The sequence below is a fragment of the Gouania willdenowi genome, chromosome 17 (genome assembly GCF_900634775.1).
Source record: "Gouania willdenowi chromosome 17, fGouWil2.1, whole genome shotgun sequence".
In the NCBI taxonomy this organism is placed as follows: Eukaryota; Metazoa; Chordata; class Actinopteri; order Blenniiformes; family Gobiesocidae; genus Gouania; species Gouania willdenowi.
The window spans coordinates 9,375,940-9,393,409 of record NC_041060.1 but is presented as its reverse complement, the minus strand read 5'-3'; the positions used below and the strand labels follow the sequence as shown (position 1 = coordinate 9,393,409).

The 17,470-nt window shown below is 34.2% G+C and overlaps 1 protein-coding gene across 1 annotated transcript; it reads right to left on the bottom strand.

Annotated features, from left to right (window-relative positions):
• Positions 1-2,640: 2,640 nt before the first annotated feature.
• Positions 2,641-13,265, bottom strand: cop1 (COP1 E3 ubiquitin ligase). The gene is made up of 20 exons (XM_028472658.1): positions 12,562-13,265; positions 12,423-12,482; positions 11,881-11,978; positions 11,669-11,733; positions 11,429-11,548; positions 10,232-10,300; positions 10,022-10,081; positions 9,796-9,875; positions 9,593-9,656; positions 8,710-8,824; positions 8,458-8,593; positions 7,949-8,092; positions 7,087-7,195; positions 6,916-6,997; positions 6,723-6,839; positions 5,861-5,978; positions 4,551-4,675; positions 4,215-4,375; positions 3,996-4,040; positions 2,641-3,502 (listed from the first exon to the last, which is right to left on the bottom strand). Exons 1-20 carry the CDS (start codon positions 12,921-12,923, stop codon positions 3,485-3,487), a joined length of 2,148 nt encoding a protein of 715 aa, XP_028328459.1. The 5' UTR covers positions 12,924-13,265; the 3' UTR covers positions 2,641-3,484.
• Between the last annotated feature and the right edge of the window lie 4,205 nt (positions 13,266-17,470).

The following is a 17,470-nucleotide window of genomic DNA, read 5'->3' as shown; positions in this document are numbered from 1 at the left end:
TAAGGTGTGCGTGATATTCTGGGACGAGGACTACTGTTATAAGACAGATGACTTTGACAGGACAGGGCAAATTGTCTGTTTCTGTGAGGATTGTTTATGTTCTTGTTCCTTGAATATTTCATATATTTTTTTAGGCTACAGTAATAATAAAGATGATAATGATATGGATATAATATTAATAGTGACAGTAATAATAGTAATAGTAATAATGGTTCTAATAATAATCATAATCAAAATAATAGCAATAGCAAAATAATATAATAAGAATCCAGCTAGCTATAATACAATAATAAAAATAACAATATTAATAATAAACAATTTTGAATAATAGTAATAGTAATAACAATAACAACAATAACAATAAAGTAATATAAGAATAATAATAGCAATAACAATAATAATATAACAAAGAGAACACCAGTAACTATAATATAAAATATTAATAATAATACAATAATATGAGAATATAATGATAATTAGAAAATAGCAATAACAATGACACAGTAGTAGTACAATTATATATTGATAATAATTATCAAATGCAATGTATAGCCTTAAGCAATGTTGTCAATAAAAACCTGAGCACATCTGAACGATTTCTGGGTTCCTTTTGTGCTATTTATGTCTATCTATCTATCTATCTATCTATCTATCTATCTATCTATCTATCTATCTATCTATCTATCATGTCTGACGTTTATTGCAAACAAACCCCGTGAAAATTGCTTGAAAACTGAGTGATTTATTACAAATTTAATTGTGTAGGCACGTCATTCCTCTATAGATGTAATGCACCGTAAGAGCGAGTGACACCGTTCCAAGATGGCCGCCCTGTAGACACACCGCTACAGTGGGCTGCAGCAGTTGATGCGACGTCTATGTATATAATGTCTATGACATAATTATCTATGGGCTAACTTGCTAGCTGTCCATTGTTCGGCAGCTAAACCCTTCCGTCAAAACAGGAAAATAGATGTCTCGATATTTTGTTCCCCCGTCGATTCAAGTTTTAGTCATATTGCATATTTAACATAGGGAAGCCTGTTTCTGCCACTGAAAATAATAATAATAATCCCTATGGAAAGTCATAATTATGAGTGGGTAAATTAATAATTTGATAGCTTATTTATTGTTATAAAATGATTTATTTTACTAGTGAAAACAGAAACTTTACTCATAAAAACAGAGACTTTTTTATTCAAGTGAATGCAATAAGTTTCCGTAGTAATGAGAATTCATATTTAGGAGATAGAAAGCCATAATCAATGTTACACAAGAGGAAAAAGAGCTGAGGTCCATTGTTAAGATAAAGGAGACACGTGTTGAGAATTTTACCAGCTTCACATACAATGGCCATGTCATATCAAATATGGAAGGTTGTTCTGCATTTACTGTCCAGCGTATTGCTTCAGCTCATAAGAAATGGAATGAGATAAATAAAATAAAAATAAAAAAAACGTGCTCACGGATCGTCGGATAAACTCCGCACAGCTGGTGAAATTGGACTCCACATGGATTAATTTTCTTTAATTTTCTTCTCTCAAAAGTGTCAATGCACCACCAAGAGAATGACATAAAACACCATCTTTAGAAGAAGACAATGTAAACTGGCACTTCAAATATACTAATCTCTACATACAGCCACCTCACCTACTCCGTACTACACCAATCCGTAATTAAAAACAAAAACTTATCGGCGCGCTTATATCGGAGATTTTAGATGCCGTCCGATAAAATCTGATATTCGTTTCCTGCCTGATATTGGTCGATATCCGATATCAGTATCGGATCGGGACACCTCTAATTCAAAGTGTAATTAAAGATGGTAACAGTCAGTGTCGGCAGACTGCAGCAAATGCTGTTTGTATCTCATAATTATGACTTTACTAACTCCTAATTATGACTTACCAAGGTGACTTTTTTTTTTAATTTTTTTATTGGAAATGGGCTTAGCAAGATACGTTCCAAGCATAAAACACTTTTTTTTTTTTAAATTTAAAATTTGTTACATTCATTTTAAATTCATTTCATTCTATCATAGTAAAGATCCCAATTTTACAGAATCAAAAATATTAAACAATTGGTCTGCCAAGTACACACTAATACTACAGCATGATTCATAATAAATTCAAGTTAATCATTTGTAATATAAATGTGACTATTTTGACATTACATATAACAAAACAAAGTTAATCCTTCAGGACAGATAATTATGCATGTCCTTTAATCTTAATATGCATCTACTGCCTCCTTGTGATGCTTTGTTGACACTGTATATTTAAAGTATTGAGCTGTTTAATAATTACAAAAATAATTATAAATACTTGCCATTAATTACAAGGTCAACACACTATTCTAGCTGGCAGCCAAGAGCAAAAAGAATAGCATTGTGGGGCTGGTTTTTAAGCAACATCTGTGATTTTTATTGATGGTGCATGCATCTTTTTTAAATTTTTATTTTAAACTACACCAGATGATCATTGACGTGTTATCAGATGACCATTAAATTAAATTCATATCTAAAGTGGACACATTTTAAACCTGGATAAGTAATTACAAAACGTATCCTTCACTGATAAAAGAAAGCAGTAAAAATACAGCTTAAACATCAAGACAAATATACACCGAGAAAAGATAAAGTAGATTTGAAATAATTTATTCAGTTATACAAATACAAAATCCCCCTCTCACTTAGCTTAAAATAGACAGGTAGCGGCAATGCTTCTTTAATGCTTTCAATAGGGCATCGTTGATCTCTGCTCCATAAACCCTGACAGCAGTTTGGCCAAAGTTAAAAGGCAGATCAGTTCAGGCGACACGTGTTAAACTGCGTTATGCAAAGAGTATTTCTTTTTGCTACTTTGAAAGAACTGAAGCTGATTTTATACAGACTTGATTTTTTTTTTTATATAAGCAACAAGCAATTTATGCATATCCAAAAAAAAAAAAAAAATAAACGTTTCTCAAAGGTAAGCCAGAGGTTGAACTGACAACGCACTCGATAAAATGAAACTCTTACATCTTTTATAAAAAGTTTTCCCAATTTGAAACACACAAACTATAATTAAAATATTGAGGGACAAGGTTAACATAGGGTATTAAAATGGAATCAAATTACATTTTTTCTTTTAATGCCATTCACCTTGTGTCATTTGTGTACTTTCTTGTGCTTTGTGGCTAGATGTGCCTTTGAAATTAACAATTATGTTTAAAAGAGGGAAAAAAGTCATTTTGTTTTGACCTAAAAACACTAAAACAAAATGTCGGTTTTGGAGCGGGCTTTTACTGAAAAGAATCAAAACAGCTTTTCAAAGTCTTTTGTTCCATTTTCTGTTAAACAGAGGCTTGATTATGTTGCCGCTCCATCGATCCACAGTCCTTATTGCAGGTCTCTGACGGGATTGAACGGTTTCAGCGGCTTTTGGGTCTCCCTAGGTGGGACTGTCCAACCACCAAAGATGCAAAGGTGGTTCTGCAGAAGATGTCAGACAAGCTCAAGTACCTGTGGGGACAAATAGTGATGTTAGATCCATAACAACAGCGGAAAAAGATAAAAATAATAATAATAAAAAAAACCTCTGTGGCAATGCCCAGAGGTTTTTTATAATTCTGGGAAAATGTAGCAAATAAACTGTCCAATATTACTGGTAGAGCCATACACTGCACACAAAGGCATCTTTTGCTAGATGATACTTCAAAATTAAATCTATCAATTAACAATCGCTGGATATTATTAGCTGGTCTTACGGCTTCTAAAAAGATGATTGTTTCATTGTTTTCAGCAGAGAAAAAGTAGGGTTTTTTTGGTATAAATGAACATGTTAAAACTTTGATCTAAGCTCAAAATTAAAAAGCACATGAGACTTGTAAAAATGGACTTCAATTCAAACAATAGAAATGTATTTTTGGCTATAATGCCAGAATGACTGGTCACTACTTCTATTTATTTAGAAACACTAGAAAAGGTTTTAATTAAGAGTAAATTGAGCACAAACCTTTATTGTTCCTTGACTGTTTGCAGCGATCAGTACATTTGACTCCTGAAAGACAGAAAATTATTGATCAAACACAAAGTTAAGCAAAACTATTCACTTCATGAACCCGATGACAAGAAGAGTTAAAACCCAGAGGGAAATTATTGCTGCTGTGATCTTTCCTGCATCTTCATGGTGAGATCAGAACTTGTTGACACAAAAACATGAACATAAACTTACTCCATCGGGCAAGGCTCTCCAGCACACTGCACTGACAAACTCATTGGTGTCGTCCTCCTTCTTGTCCTTATCCAGAACACTCTTCACTGTATCAAACTTGAACGTTAACAATGTCTTGGAAAGTCCTTTGTAGTACAAATACAGGGAGTTGTTCTCACTACCTGTGTACACACACACAAAAGAGACATCCACATTCTCTCAATAATTCTGTTTTTTTCCCCTCAGGTTACAATTGGTTCAAAAATAAAATAAAATTCAGAAATGTCTTTTTTGTTAGGAATACAGATTCAAACTAAATATGAATAATAAAGACAACTGATCTGAGTTCTCCCTCACCACATGCCACATAATCTCCATTGGATGCCAGGCCAACAAAGTTCTTCTCATTAATGTGACCTTTGAAGGAACGCAGGCAGTGAGGTTTGTTGACGTTCCACAGCTTCAGCTGACTGTCTGTTGAACTGCCAATAACAGAAATTAAGATACACAATTTACAAATCAACCTAAAGCATGTTTTTAATTCTCCTATTGCATTTAATGACACATTTCAAACAGACGACAGCCCAGAATGACATCTGTGAGGAAATGGTTATTTTTAGGTCAGTGATAGAATACTAAGCTAAAGCACATTTTCCTAATTTGATTCTGATTATTAAAGTCTCGATTTGATTACAAATCCATTTTCGAGTATTATCTATCTATTAAGACAACTTTAAGGACATTTTTCATTGAAATTTACTTTGATCTCCTGATATCTTTTTACCGTTATATTATATTATATATCAGATCACTGCAGAACAGAAAATCACATCATGGACTGGGACGAAAATAAATAAATAAATTGGGACAGAAGGAAACAAACGCTGGATCAAAGAAGCCATTGACATCAGGAAGTGGAAAATCAACATCAACAGGGATGAGGGAACATTTGGTAACAATTTACTACATAAGGCTGACATTATGCTTTCATTATCTGTCATTAACATGAATAAGGTGTCATGAAGGCTGTCATTAAGTGTCGTTTGTTAAATAATGACACCTTTCATTAAATTATGACACCTTTGGAGCTATGTTGGCATTTTTTGGGTTAGGTGGAGGGATAACGAACGACACCTAATGACAGCCATCATGCTAATGACAGGTGTCATGTCATAATATTGTAATGTGAGCCTTATGTATAAAACTTCAAGGAAAGTGTTACCAAACATTTTTCCTCTCACACACGAGACTATTTTCCAAAAGACCGTCAAAGGACAGGGGGCGTGGCCAGCCTGGGAGAACTCTCATGTTGGCCACAAAGACACATCAAAGCAATCAGTGGACAGTTGGATGTCGAAACATGTCAGGAGATTAAGTAAATTTCCCCAAAAAGTCGTCTAAATAAATGAAACATGAACATATTTTTTTTAAAAAGACTACAAAATGAACATGCTGGAATTATTAACTATCGATTAGATTTTCAATTATTGCTAATTATTGATCTGCCATTCAACATCAGTCAGCTGCTAAATTATTTGACTTCCACAGCACCTATAATATTGTATAGTGTAAATGAAATATCCAAATTAGGACTCATCTTGTTTGTTTAAATGTAAAAATGTAAACAGCCTGAATGATCCCACCTTACGATTATTGATCTAACTTACGCTGAAACTATTTCTTCTCCATTGACAAACTTAGCATATGACACAGCCTTCCTGTGGCCTTTGAACACCATTATTGGCTGCTTCGTGTTGCGAAGATCATAGTAGTGAACACAGTGATCTGTTGGTACAAGCAAAAACAAATAGTAACGTAGACAATCTAATATGTGTAAAAACATAGTATAATAGTTAACCGAGCAAATGTCTAAATGTGAATCTGATAAGGTATTTCCTATGTGTCATAATGCTACAATACAATAGCAAAAACAAAAAAGAGGAAGTTTTCTTTGTTTTCTGTCATGCGTTTCACATTAATTGGAATATTTCACAGCTGGACAACACACACATTCACTTTCACTATTTTGGAGCTGGAATGAACACTTTAGGCTTTTCTCACTGTGTGTCTTGAAGAGTAAGAAATACATCACCACATTACAATACATTATTAATAATAATAATAATTCTGATTTATTTTTTTCAAAGAAAAATAAATGATTGTTTTTGGAAATTTCTGGGTAAAAACAGCAAGAGCATGTACTTGTACAATTGACCGCACTTCAATAGCAGTGAGATTTGCTTTTAAAACAAACAAAAAAACTGAACATTTTTTTAATAATAGAGTTTAAAAATGCATCATACATAAATACAATAAAATTTAGTAGTCATTTCTAAAACTATACCTTTTTTTTTTTTTTTTAAACCAAAAATGTGTTTTCTTTGAATTATTTTGAGAGACGAGACGATTCATCCATGGGTTCCAGTGAAAAATTACCTACAATCTCACAAATGTGTATTTTGCCAATGTTTACAACTTGTGAAAACAAAAAAAAGAATTAAGATGAGCCAAAAAAAGAAAATCTCTTACCGGCACAGCCAAAAGCCAGATGATATCTAGATGTTGGGCTGAATTTCACACAGCACACATTAGCTTTAGCCTCAATGCTGGCCACAGAATTATCAAGATTGGTTGACCATAATTTCACTGAAAACAGACCATGAAAAATGATTTTAATAAAGTGAGGGAAAAAAAAAAATGTTAATCCATGTTTTTCTCATACCTTTAGCATCATCAGAACCAGATGCTAAAAGTTTCGGGTCCATCAGATTGAAATCAACACTCCAACATCTTTTTTCATGCTCCTGCAAAAAAGAAAAAAAAGATTCAATGTCAGAAAAGTAAAAGTTTCCAGAAATTAACTTTTAATATCAGCTCTCTACTAATATTCCACCTGGTAGACTTTTGATCTCTGTCCTGTGAATCCATCCCACAGGATGACCGTTCCCTCGTAGTCACTGCTGGCCAGGAGGTTCTTGTGATAACTGCTCCAGCTGATACAGCTACAATTAAGAACATGGTTCATTTTTAGATTGTTAGTTTTGCTAATCAATGAAAATATTGTTTTTGACATTTTCTGGCCTTTTTTCCAGTCATTGTACACTAAGATTTATATATATATATATATATATATATATATATATATATATATATATATATATATATATATATATACATATATATATACACACATATACACATACACATTTTTTTTTTTTTTTTTTAATGGTAAAATGATCCTGAAGAGAACTGACAGGTAGTTGGAAAAGTTGATATGAAACATATTTGAACAATTTTGAAGTACCGGAACGTATGTGTAAGCTACAAAACTATAACATGGCGCCACAGGTTTGCATTTAAATAGATTGTAATCAACGTTTTTTTTTTATAGAATTACTATTTCAAAGTCAAATATCTGAACTCAATTAAAATCCAACTACGCTTACAACAGCAACAGATTTTTTCAATTACAAATACAGTTACAATTATACCATAAGTGTAATTAATTATCTATTACATGATAATTACAATTGATCCCAACCCTAGTCCTTATGAGTTCTTACTGGACACATGATCAGCAGATGCCTCTGAGGAAGACTCTGCCATTAACAGTCAAAATATGTCAGGAGATCAAAGTAAATTTCATGAAAAAACTTGTCTGAATAAAAGAAAACCTTCAACATATTATTCAAAAAGAAGACTAAATAAACTTGCTGGAATTAGAGATGAGTTGTAATCGGAGGTTCCGTCCTCACCTGATTTTGGAATTGCAGGTCATTTCGTTCACTGGGTAATGGATGTCCACTGCATCCTGGATCACTGTGCCGTACTCAAACACCTTTATCTTCTTGGTGACCCCGGCGATGGCAAAGTAGTCACAGTCACGGTCAAACTCAATACTGAAAACAAAAATTACATTACAGTCAGACAAAGCAAGTCGATGGTTGAGAGAAAATCACTCTACGCAAAAAAAAATCCCCAGAATACTATTAAAATGACAAATTTCACTAAATATAAAGCCTGGGTAATATATTGAGATCCGTTTAGGCAATATAGAAAATTACAATATCGCCTATATCAAAATATTTTTAATTTATAGCTTAATTTGGATTAAAATAATACTACTTCAGAACAGCATAAAAAGCACAGTTAGATTAATTGCTGAGTGTGTACTAATACTTTCGGGATCATTTTTTCTTAAACTCACTGATCGGTCCAAAAATTTTGATCGTGTAAAGCCTACTTTTTTTCTTTATTTCCATACCTTGACACAATACTGGAGCCATTATAAAGATCACTGGCGTAGGAAAGGGTGGCCAGCGGCCGCACGGAGTTGTAACGTGTGAATTTAGACAAACATTCCATAAAGTCATCCAGCTGGTTCATGTTCCTGCCCTCATCTGAAAAACACACAAAAAAAACCCACAATCTACTACCAATCTTCAGTCCAGGAAAACTAAAACTCTTTCTCACAGTAACTCCATGTGTTCTATTGATATAAACTTGAATGGAATACCTGTGATACGAGACATTTTGTTGGAAAAGTAACACTGCTCCAAGTCCTCAAAATGAGCAGTTAACCGCTTTCTTCTCGATGCCAGGGTGCTGTTGTACCAGGTTTGTCGTTTTCCCTGAGCACAAAAGTGAAATGTAATTTTAAAAAAGTGTCTAATGAAGGAAAAAACAGACAATTTTCATGTCAGCCATACAAAGATAATTCCTAAATCTATTATGACTTGTGAACAACAAAATGTCCTGCCTATGAGACATTTGTTTGACCACAAAAAAAAAAAAAAAAAAAAAAAACATGTCGCGATATTTCAGAACATGAGTATTGTATCGATCCAAAAAATGTCTAAATTGATTTTGTAAGTAACGCTTTTTAACACACACAAAAAAAAACATTTAATTGTGCGAACATATGCATATCACGTAAATGCCCGGTCACTAGGTGTCAGTGAACCACATCAGACCGTGTTAAACTACATCACTCCTCAATGCATTTTAGCATGGAAGTCGATACATACATACTGGGCACTTTCCTACATGTATAGATGTGGTTAATTATTTTTCTTTTTTTTTTTTTTAATTTAAGAACTTAACAAAATCAGAATGTTGTAGAAGCAAAAGTTTATCTTTTTGAAAAATGTAATTTGTCAGTTTGATAAACAGACCACTTGTTATTTTATAATGGTGCTTTAATTACAGATAGTTACCATTTACTTGTTCTTGCAAGTTTAAAAAAAAATAAAAAATGATATTTCATACCATTTTGTACTTTGCATCATAATATATTGTATTGTGACTCGTATCATAATGTCAGATTCATGGCAATGCACACCCCTATTATGTAATAACTGAAAAATCTCATTAACAACAACACTTCCCCCTTCACATACCTGTTGTGCTCCTCCAAACCCTGGGGGTCTGCTGTAGTCTTGGGGCTCCATAATACTGCTACAACTACACAACCAGTAGACACAAGCAGACAAAGCACACGTTTTCAGCCTGTTTTAGGAAGCCACAAACATGTTTTATCACCAATAGTTCTCCTATAAGAACCAACTAAACTCAACCCATCAGAGGCTAATGTGGGCAGTACCTGGGTGCCGGGGAGGGCGCCTCTACATTGGGCACCGTACACTCAGCCTCCATCATTGGAGAGTACATTCCACTCATTTCCTGGACAGAGCCATAGAAAAGAAACTTGTTGTACAGTGATGTTGTGTTGAAAGGCGCTTTCGGTTGTGTTTGTTTCACAACATATAACAGTAACGCTCTTCTGCTTTTCTATTAGAATACGATGAAAACATTTCAAAACCACTCACCTCCACACGTGTAATATCCACCTCAAGAAAGTTGAGCTCTTTCTGTAGTTGCTCTAATTGCTGATCAAAAGGTAAAAATAAAAACCACAAAAATAAGAAATGTAATTCCAATTTAATTTAATAAAAATGATAATTTCTGTAGATACTGATAGGCAGAAATTCTTGAATAGAAAAACCTCCAAATCTATTACTTTTTTTTTTTTTTTTTACCTCTCTTTTGTTTCTTCTGGCTTCTTTAAGGAACTCCATGAGAATCTGTCTCTGAGCAGCTTGAGATTCCTACAAAGCAAAAACACAATCAAAAACATTGGTTTCCATCATCACTTTTACTTTTGTTGACTTCAATGCAAAGTAAGACCTTAAAAAATGATTACAAGTATTTAGTTACTTTGGTTTGATAAAGTCACATTGATAAACATGTTTTCTTTTTTAAAAATGAATAGAAATAAATGGTAAGCAATATTATTGTTCTTCATTCTTTAAACATGCACCTTAGAATAAATACATTTTGCGTTTTTTACAAATAGAATATATTAGGTAAGTGCGATGAGCAGGAGCGGTAAACTTTTTATTTTTATTTTGCTGCAATATAAACAAACAGCAGAAAAGTTCTGAAATGTGGTAATTTCGTTGGACTGTGGCTTTGCATCATGTGTGCAAATCAAATCCTTGTTAGATGGGGTTTAATAATAGAATATTTTTTGCATTATTTTTTTATTATTTAAATTCATTGTGTTTATTGTAACAGTTATTGTCTGAGTGATCCAAAACAACTACGTTTGGGAATCAAAATGATTTGCAACTGTATTCCTTTAAGCAGCCAAATAGTTTACTTTAAGCCTTGATCTTAAATCAAAATCAAGAAGTGGTGTGTTTCTCAAATTTAAATGGTTTGACTGGAAACGCATTTACTTAAATGCTGGAGGTGATCCTGAAACCAAGCAGCCGGACTGGTTTCACATTTCTAAAATGTATCCATGTGTATTCCTTCTATTTTTCCTAAACTGTGGATAAACCCTTTTGAATTCCAAAAACCTTTACATCTGGAAAAATATCTGCATATTTTGATTTAGAAATTCAAGATGTATGAAGTTTTATGAGTGGCAGGCTAACCAAACATAACAGTAAAACTTAAACACACCCAGAGACAAAAAAAATGCTTCGTAGATGTGTATTGGTAAAATTGCAAAAATAAAATAAAGCATTTACTTATTTTACATAATGCATTGACTTGCTCTAAAACTACAATAGCAGAAGGACCGGTGTTAGTGTCAATGACGTACAATATGTTTGGTAAAAAACAACTGCTGCCCCAACGGATAAAGAGTTTGTTTCAGAATGAAATCCATTTACACTTTAATGCTTCATTAATGTGTAAATACCGTCCGTTATCACATGCGTACTCACCGCCTCCAGCTGCTTCTTCTTCTGAACCAGAAGCTCCAGCATTAGATTGACATTTGCCAAGTCCAGGTTCTCCTGATCAGGACTCAAAACATCCTGGAATACTTGCCACCTCGAACCATTCTGAATGTTTAAAAAAAACAAAAAAAAACAATAATCATTTCAATGCATTTTTTAGGAAAGCCAAAAATAGCTTCTAGAATTGTGTGAAAACAAACACTTCATTTGATATGAATAACTTACAGGATGATCTAATTTTAGTCTCTTCTCCTCCGACCTTTGCTTCTGTTTAAGGATGAGTTCATTTACTGGAAGTGATTGTGGTCATATGCAAAACAAGTAAAACAACCAATAAATACATTATTCATATTTTAGACAATGCCAAAACTTTTTTTTAAAAAATGTTTTAATAAATGAATGCAGAAAAAACCTTTTGAATCCTAGTTAAAACTTACCAAGAAAGTTTGGGTAGAGCTGGTCCACATTATCAACAATGTAGTTGCACTTGGGACATCTGTTACTGTCCTCCAAACTCTGGCGAATGCACTTGAAACTAAAGGAGAAAAACGAAGCAGTGTCTGGAATTAACTGCTTGTATTGGTGTGTTTATATTGGAAATTATAGATGCAGGACGATACAGTCTCACTCGTTTTTATTGTTATTAATTCATGGGCAAAGATCTTTTTAGAATATCTTGGAATGGCAAAATGCTGCCGTTTTTTTTTTTTTTTTTTATTTTTCAATTATTGTTATTGTTGAACTTCATCCAGCAGCCAAAATATTTGTTTTAAAGAAAAATAAAAAATAAAAGCTGTAGTTTCAACTATAGACAGGAGTCCATTGTTTTATTATTTGAAAAGAAAGACACTACTAGTAAATACACAATACCACAAGGCTAGATTAAACCAGTTTTTAGCTGCCAACAATTCATATACAGGGGGACAAAAACGCAGTTCTTAAACGCAACAAAACGCACAACATATTATGAAGAACTCACCAAAAACTGTGTCCACACTTGGTCATGTGTGCCTCCTCGATCATCTCAAAACAAATGGGGCTGGAAAAGGACGGAGAGCTCTCAAACTCTGACATCTGACATAATTAATTTAATTAATTAATAAAACAGAAACACTCACCACACAAAGTCGTTGCTTTTATCCTCGTATGAGTTCAAGAGGCCGTTACAAAGAGGAACCTGATGGAGTGATTTCTTTCTGCTACCAGAGGACGCAGTGGGTCTGCTCAGAGAGGCGAAGCTGGCCCTGGAGGACGGGACAGAGGCCAGCGTTGGGACGGACACCCCGCCGCTTTCACCGGACACAACCGGGCTCCGAGACGGGACGACGTTTCCAGCACCATTGCCGTTACTTGTGACGGGGTTCCCTCCTCCACCACCACTGGAGCTCACAGTTCCTCCAGGGCTGCTATTGCTGCTGCTTGTGCTGGGTACTGAACCCACACCACCAGTGCTGAGCTGCGGCCGGTTGCCTGACATCATGCAAGTTCGACTAGAAAAGTCTCAAAAGAATCCCTTGCTCTGCGGCTCAGAACATCCGGACTGCTGTTTGCCTCCTTTAGCAGCTTTAGCTCGCTAGCTGCTGCGCTAACATTATGGGAGAAAGCCACTGTGGTCCAACATCCAGAGGGTTTAAACGTGCCCACTTCACAGTTTGGTTTGGCAGTGTGTTTGCAAAGCACTACAATAAACAGGAAACAAACTAAAAAAAAAAGTGTGAAAGGCTGCACACCACACTCTCAACAGTAAAGAAGATTAGCTAGCTAGCGACAGCTAGCCACGGAGAGAAATCTCTTGTTTTATCGACGACCCGGGCACCCGCCAGCTATCGACATTCATGCTTTTATTTATCGCCCCCTGGCGGAAAGGAGGAGCTACAACATACATTTTTAAACCTGGGGTTTAAAAATAAAATACGTTTGTTTTGTTTTTGTTTTTTTTTTTTGTCATTAACAAACAAGATGACATACAACAGCTTCCTCAGTCAATCATCAATACACAACATTTACAAACAAGAATTAAAAACACCACCAAATACAGTTCAGCATCCAAAACAACATGATCAAAAACAACACAAAAAGAAAATATGAGCAAAAAAAAAAAAAAAAAAACAATATTTCAATTCATTTATACATTTTCAAGTATCAGCATTTAGCATATCTGCATTTGTAGCTATAATTTTTTGTTATTTTATTAAATTATTGATAAAAAAAAAATAGATTTTTGTTATTCTTAAGGAAAATGCCAAATTGAATAGTTTGAAATTACCAGAAATCAATGTTTATGTTTAGAAAACAACAAATCATATTGAGATTTCCACATAGATTGGACTATTTCACACTCGTAAAATAAATGTTTTGTTGTTTCTAAGTTTGTTTTGCATAAGTAACAATTGTCCACATCCAGTTTAACTTTTTTATTAATAAAATCATTTGATGGATAAATGTAATTTAGAACTTTGAAATGGAATTCTTTATATTTTGGGGTAATAGGACGTTTTTTTAATATGTTGTTATGATTGCTATAATTTCAGATTTATTGTAGTTTTGTGAGCTTTTTGCAATAAAAGGGTACATGAAATTTACTACTAAAATTCATTTATACAGAGCTATAAATGGGAGATTCCAGTCTGTTTGGTAGATAGAAAGAAAGCAATTGTATTCAAGTCAAATTTTGTAGTCTTGTTGTATTTCTAAGTTGGAAAACACTAAACAATTGTCATTTCTTATGAGTATAAGAATGAGGACACACACCAAAAAATAGAAGAAAAAGAAACATTTTCTACAGTGAAAATTATTATATTTGAGAAATTCTTAATTTAGCATCCTCACAATGATAATGTGTTATATTTATAAGCTCTTTTTTTTTTGTACTGTTCTGTTATCACGGTCAATATTATTTATTCAAATTCCTGTTAAAAAAATATTCTGCATATTCTTACTTTTACTCTTTATCTTTAGCAGCTGTAACAAGTGAATTCCCCATTGTGTGATGAAAAAAATCTAAAATCTAATATCATAACACAATAAAACATAAAGGAGGGATTCGTGCAATTTGTCTACTATGTTGCAGCAGGGTGAAAAGTTCCATTAACTGGAACTTGGTGATAGTTTTCAATTAGTTTAAAAACATTATTAAGTATGAGTTCTTGCTAATTTTTTGTACATGGAAGCATTTATTTTTATAACCCAATATGCCATTCGATGCACCAAAATCAATGACATCCAACACAAAAAACTAATCAGAATAAGAAGAACCACTCAAAAAAAAAAAAAAAAAAAACCATAACAAGGTAAATACAAATTAATTCTAAAAAGTTGTCAATTTGCTTGTTTTAAAATGGATTTCTATGCTGCATTATATGTTTTTAATACTGATTAAGTTACTTAGATAATCATATTGAGTAATGTTATCCACCAACCCCTCACAAACAATGCATGCAATTATTATTATTACCTTCGCCAAGAGCGAAGCGCAGAAGCGGAGCAAAGCCAAGAGCGGTAAGGTTATGTTTTACCCTCTGTTTATCTGTCAGTCTTTCTGTCTGTCTGTCTGTCTGTCTGTCTGTTAGCAAGATAACTTGAAAAGTTATGAATGGATTTGGATTAAATTTTCAGGAAAATTGATAAATGGGACAAGTCATATCATGGGTTCTCTCAGAGTCAACTGCTCAATGTTGACAGCTAGTCGTGGTAACACAGCTCAATGTTGACAGCTAGTCATGGTAAGTTTACCATGTTACCGTGACCGGAGCGTGTTAGTTGAGCTTTAGCTGCTTGGCGGAGGTCTGCTCTCTCCGAATGCTTTTGTAGTTAATATTATTATTAAGGTGGACGTGCACAGCTCACCTTATGCTGAAAAAGAAAATGAAAGTTGTACTTTCAATTAACGTTTTTATTTCGTTGATATTTAGTATTAGACGTTTCCAGAAATGTTACTGAAATAAAGGAATTCATACTTTATATGGTCAAATGGAATTCACACTTAATATTTTTTGTGATTCTTTTAGGAATCACATTTGGTTTACCATTGGAAAAAAAAAAACTTGAGAGCAGTTTATTATTATTTTTTTATTTAAAGAAGATTGCTTCTTTAAAAATGATAGTAAGATTAAAAAAACAGCGAGCGGGCCACCTTTTACATGTTTAAAGCTCGCCATAGCCAAGACAAGCAGTGCTGTGTCATTCAGGCCATCCACCTGCAGCTTGGCGAATAAATCCTCAAGAGCTTTAACAAATTCAGACTCACAGTTTATCCAGCCGGCTATACTTGCTTTTCCATTTTTTACCTCCACGTGAGCAAATAAGGAGTCCTTCTCCATGGAAGCATTGGGGGCATTTTCCCCCATGTTTTTATTTGTGGAAGAAGTTTATGTATAACTGTTGAGCTTAGCTTGGACATGGAACAGGGTTGACAGAAACAGGAAAGTTGCTGGAAACACTGTGGATTAGTTTGACCACCTTGAAAAATGCCATTTTCAGTGTAAAGTTGTTATTGTTAAATGTTTAACACCTCAAGTTGTTTTACTTTAAAGAATATAGGCAGTGCACTGTCCAGAGGTGTAAATACTACTGATATATCCTACTCAAGTAGATACTTGATTGGAACTGTACTTAAGTACAAGTAAGTCATACATAAAATACTCAAGTACAAGTAAAAAGTAGTTAAATTAAATAGTACTCAAAATAAAAGTTACTAGTTATTTTTCCCCCTACATGTATTTTTGGTAATAAATGTTGCCACAGTTCCTTTACATGCAGTAAACATCTCATGTATAAAGTTAAAAAGGAAGAAACAAAATAATTTTATTTTTGACAAAGGCATCTGTATCAAATAAAAGGTTTATAAAAATGTGCAAATATTTGTAAAATAAAATAACACCAGAGATTGACAGGTGGATTGGTGCAGAGTCTGGTGAAGAGGGACTTGAGCTGAAAGGCAAAGCTCTCAATTTACAGGTCAATCTACATTCCTACCCTCACCTGTGGTCATGAGCTTTGGCCGAAAGAACAAGGTACAAGCGGCTGACATGAGTTTTCTCCGTAGGGTGGCTGGGCTTTCCCTTACAGATGGGGAGAAAAGCTCAGTCAACCGTGAGGGGCTTGGAGTAGAGCCGCTGCTCCTCCGCATTGAGAAGAGCCAGATGAGGTGGCTCGGGCACCTAATTAGGATGCCCCCTCTCTAGTGAGGCGTTCAGGGCACATCCCTCCAGAAGGAGACCCCGAGGAAGACCCAGGACATGCTGGAGAAAATATGTCTCGGCTGGCCTGGGAATGCCTCGGGAAGTCTTGGCCTCCCTCCTAAGGATGCTGACCCCGCCACCCGGAAACAGATAAGCGGAAGAAAATGGATGGATAGAACACCAATGAATAATATTCTTAGGCTCTAAGTATTAGTGTTCTAGTTCTTGAGACGAGTCTTGGTCTCAAGACCGGATTTTAAAAGTCTTGGCCTTGTCTTGGACTTGAAATCATCTTCACTCTGTCTTGTCTCGGTCATGGAGTGCCAGAATTTAGGATTTTTTTTGTCAAGACCTGATTTCTGTTATTTTTCAACTTGACTTTTTTGATAATGAGAAGAAGTTGGTAAAACAATAATTCTATTCTATTCATGCGTTACCTTTTTTTCGTATGTCAAATGTATTTTAAAGAAACTAAAACTAAAGAGAAAATATTCTTTAACTGTTCCACCTTGTCATGGTTATTGAAATTCCTTTTTATGGCCTCGTTCTTAGTCTTTACTCTTAATTGGTCTCGGTGCATTCTGGTCTTGGGCAAATCTTGGTCTCGAATAATGTGGTCTTGAGCACAACACTACTAGTACTAAGTATAGCTAAATTCATGTACTCTAAAAAAGTGCCATGCCAAATGTGAGATGTGGGTATCAACATAATACGTAGAAACCTAAACCCAAGAAAGTGGCTAAATGTTGATCAGAAATGGCATGACTAAGAACACATGGATTATGTTCAATGTCATGAAACAGAAATAATCACAAAAAATGACAATTTACACAGTAATGGTTGGATG